The 3,567-nt window shown below is 55.4% G+C and overlaps 2 protein-coding genes across 2 annotated transcripts in view; both read left to right on the plus strand.

Moving 5' to 3' along the window:
* The window catches only part of LOC103625298 (40S ribosomal protein S10), a 3,623-nt gene extending 424 nt beyond the window's left edge, over positions 1-3,199 (plus strand). Inside the window, exons 2-5 of the mRNA XM_008644707.2 lie at positions 32-203; positions 2,238-2,315; positions 2,654-2,709; positions 3,107-3,199. Of these exons, the coding sequence (XP_008642929.1) occupies positions 32-203; positions 2,238-2,315; positions 2,654-2,709; positions 3,107-3,148 (348 nt within the window). The 3' untranslated portion in view covers positions 3,149-3,199. The remainder of the gene's footprint in view (positions 1-31; positions 204-2,237; positions 2,316-2,653; positions 2,710-3,106) is intronic.
* NUDT3 (nudix hydrolase 3) overlaps positions 2,716-3,567 on the plus strand; it is a 28,839-nt gene continuing 27,987 nt past the window's right edge. Inside the window, exon 1 of the mRNA XM_017727211.1 lies at positions 2,716-3,015. Coding sequence (XP_017582700.1) covers positions 2,910-3,015 — 106 coding nt within the window. The 5' untranslated portion in view covers positions 2,716-2,909. The remainder of the gene's footprint in view (positions 3,016-3,567) is intronic.

Here is a 3,567-nt window from a genome sequence, read left to right on the forward strand (position 1 = left end):
AACTGGGAGTAACTGGGAACTCTCCCCGCAGTCCCTCAAGTCCCGAGGGTACGTGAAGGAGCAGTTTGCCTGGAGACACTTCTACTGGTACCTGACCAACGAGGGCATCCAGTACCTGCGGGATTATCTCCACCTGCCTCCCGAGATTGTCCCGGCCACGTTGCGCCGGAGCCGCCCAGAGACCGGCAGACCCCGGCCCAAAGGTGAGCTGGGGTGGGCACAGGGCTGCTGGGCACTCAGGACAGTGCCAGGTGTGTGTGGCTGTGGGGATTGGATGTAAAATTGGGAACATAGCAAAAAGATGTGGTTGGGGTTTGTTGCTTTTGTACCTGGCGCCGGGATGGTGTCCCCTGAGAGGGGTGGGGACCCACGGACACATGGTCTGAGTGGGGACTGGCCTTCTGCAGGGACTGGGGAGGTTGGGAGCATGCCTGCTGAGATTGGGATGTGGTGGAGGTACTGTCCAGGGCTGGGTGAGCCCCAGCTGGGGATCACCTGTGGCCAGGTTGGGTGTCCTGCTCTGCCTTCACCACAGACACTGAACGTGCTGCTGGCCAGGGCTCGTTGTTAAAGGTTTACAGCAAACTCGTGGTGGAGGAGCAGCAGAGCCCACAGAAGTGCTGAGGAGTTTGGAGCATCTCTCTGTGAGGAGAAGACTGAGGGAGCTGGGCCTGGTTAGTCTGGAAGAGAGGAGACAAAGATCCCCAGGGGGTGTGCCAGAGGATGGTGCCAGACTCTGTTCTGTGGCGCTCAGTGACAGGACAAGGAGCAGTGGCCAGATACCAAAACACAACAAATTCCACCTCAACGTGAGGAAGAACTTTCCATGTGGGTGGCAGAGCACTGAACAGCTGCCCAGGAAGGGTGTGGAGTCTCCCTCTCTGGACACATTCCTGTGTCACCTGCTGTGAGTGACCCTGCCTTGAGAGGGGGGCTGAACTGGATGATCTCCAGATCGACCCCCAGCTGTTCTGTGGTTCTCTGTGTTGGACTTGCAGCTCTCATTTTCCCTTGGGGGGTTTTCACACCCCCGAGTGCAGGAGGTGCTGGGGGTGCAGCCAGATGTGCTCTGGCTCTGGGGGCTCACATGGGTTGTGCTTTTTGCTTCTGAGCCACAGCTGGGGCTGGGGCCAGGGGTTGCTGGGAGTTCACCCCCAGCTCCTGCAGTTTGCCTCTGAGCCAAACAAAATGGGAGCATCACCCACTTCAAAGGAAAGAATTGCAGAGAAACTGAGAAGACGATACATTCTTTGATCTCTGAGTTGCTTTGGATGTTCCAAGATTTGTTCTTTAGATGCTGTGTTTATCCAGTGAGCTAAAGGAGCTGCATCCCTGCTGGGAGGCAGGCAGGGAGGGGTGGCAGCTCCTGGCTGGGGTTTGTGCAGGAGGAGCCGTGTGTGTTTGTGTCACAGCCTTGTCCTGATGCTGGAGCCCTCTCTCAGCCCCACCTGGGCAGAGATATTTGGAAGGGCTGCACTGGTGCTCTTTTTTGCTATGGATGAGCTGCTTGAGGCAGCAGCAGCAGCCTGGGAGCCACAGAGGTGTTTAGTAAAAGAATTATTACAAGAACTGGGTTTTGTGTGGCCAAACCAGTGCCTGTGGACTGCAGGAGGACACTGAGGTGTGCCAGGCACAGCTGCCCCTCAATGGATCCTGCCTGGGTGGGCAGACCCCAGCTGGGGCTCCAGGGACACATCCCAATCCCTGAGAGGTGGTGGTCCCACCACGGCTGGGTGTTCCTGCAGAAGTTCTGTCTGGTATTAATCTCTGAGATTCCACAGATAATCTGCTTTTACTGCCATAAACGTGTTTTGTGGGGGGATTTGGGGTACTGACAGTGTGGCTGTTTCAGGCTGGGGTCAGAATTCTGTCCTGCAGTTTGTGACTCGGCTGTGGGCAGGCTTGTTGGACACGGCAGATTCCCAGTGTTTCTGGGGTTTTACCAGCAATAATGTTCAGCACTAGTGTGATGAGCAGAAGACTGTTGAGATGATGCTGTAAATCCACTTCTCAGGTTATCTAACTTCTACCCTGTCACATGCTGGGACACTTGAGCGGATTTCACCCTTAAAGTGAAGCTTCCCTTATTAAACCACTGTTTTCTTTAGGTTTATTCTCCCTGAGTTGCTCCAGGTGTGGCCCTGTTGGCAGAGCTAATGCTGTTCTCCACCTCGGGGTGCAGAAGGAGCTGTTTGTGTGCTGGTGAGCAGTGTTTGAGGCTGTGCTCTGTGTTCCAGGTCTGGAGGGTGAGCGCCCGGCGAGGCTCACACGGGGCGAGGCTGACCGGGACACGTACCGCCGCAGCGCCGTGCCACGTGAGTGTCCCTGCTGAGCCCCCCTGCCCTCTGGGGGACAATTGTCCCAGCGATTGGGCTCCTCTCAGGGAGAAAAGGGGAAGATGAGACTCTTGGTGTAGCGTAGGGTCTGTATGTGTGGGTGGATGGGAGGTTTGCTGGAGTTGTGTCTGGCTGAGCTGTGGGATTTTCTCTGGGGTTGGTTCAGTAACTCTCAGATGTGCTCAGTTACGGCTGTTTCGCTTTGCTGTGGTTAGCCCCAGCTTTAGTTCTGTGTGATGGTTAAAGCTTTGCTCCCAGGCAGGAGCACTGTGCTGGGCAGGGGATTCTGTGGGCACTGACTGCTCCTCTCTCTGCAGCTGGTGCTGACAAGAAGGCTGAGGCTGGTGCTGGAGCAGCCACTGAATTCCAGTTTGTGAGTATTTGTATTTGAGCTTTGCTTCCTTTGTTGAAGGCTTTGATGGGGGAGAAGCTGGAAAGTCCTGCCTGTGGGACTCTGAGGGTGTCAGAGAGGCTGGAAACTGTCACCCTTCACACGCAGCTCGCTCGCTGTGGGGAAAGGATGTGGTGGGACACAGGCCAGTGACAAGTTTGACAGCAAGCTGAGCTCTTTGGATGTCCGTGATTTTACACTTAATAAATGAAAGAATTTTAGGTGTGATCCACAGAGCTGGCTGGAATGGGTTGATGTTGGTGGTACTCACCTGGCTGGCCTGTGCCTGTGTTAGACTGTTGAAAGAGCTTTGATGATGTTTGTTCTTGCTGTCATTGCTTGACACAAGATTTCTAACACTCTCCTTTTGCTGTTTCAGAGAGGTGGATTCGGTCGTGGACGTGGTCAGCCCCCGCAGTAGAACTTTGTGCTCATGTTTTGTGTATAATAAAAGAGGTGAAAATGCCACTGGGTTCATGCCTGTGTCTCACTGAAGTGCACAGAGCTCACGAAGCACAGGGTGACTCAGATCTTTGGCATCTGGAACAGCACTTGGGAGCGTCCTTCACTAAAAACAGGTTCTAGTGAAGGAACTCTCCAAGTTTAGGGGGTGTGGAGGTGAGTCCTGGAGGAATGTGGGGCCGTTTCCCATCTGCCCAGGGCGATGCTGATTCCCGGCGATGCAGCAGGGCTGGGCTGGGACAGAGCTGTTCTGCAGATGGAAAACTCAGCTGTGCCAGCCCGTGTCCCTCTGAGAGGGCTACAGGACACGCGGGTGGCTCCGCGTGTCCGGCACCGCTGCGGTGTCACTCGTGGGGCACCGAGGGGGGGTTGGCGGCC

Source organism: Corvus brachyrhynchos, unplaced genomic scaffold (assembly GCF_000691975.1).
Source record: "Corvus brachyrhynchos isolate BGI_N302 unplaced genomic scaffold, ASM69197v1 scaffold72, whole genome shotgun sequence".
NCBI classification, from domain to species: domain Eukaryota; kingdom Metazoa; phylum Chordata; class Aves; order Passeriformes; family Corvidae; genus Corvus; species Corvus brachyrhynchos.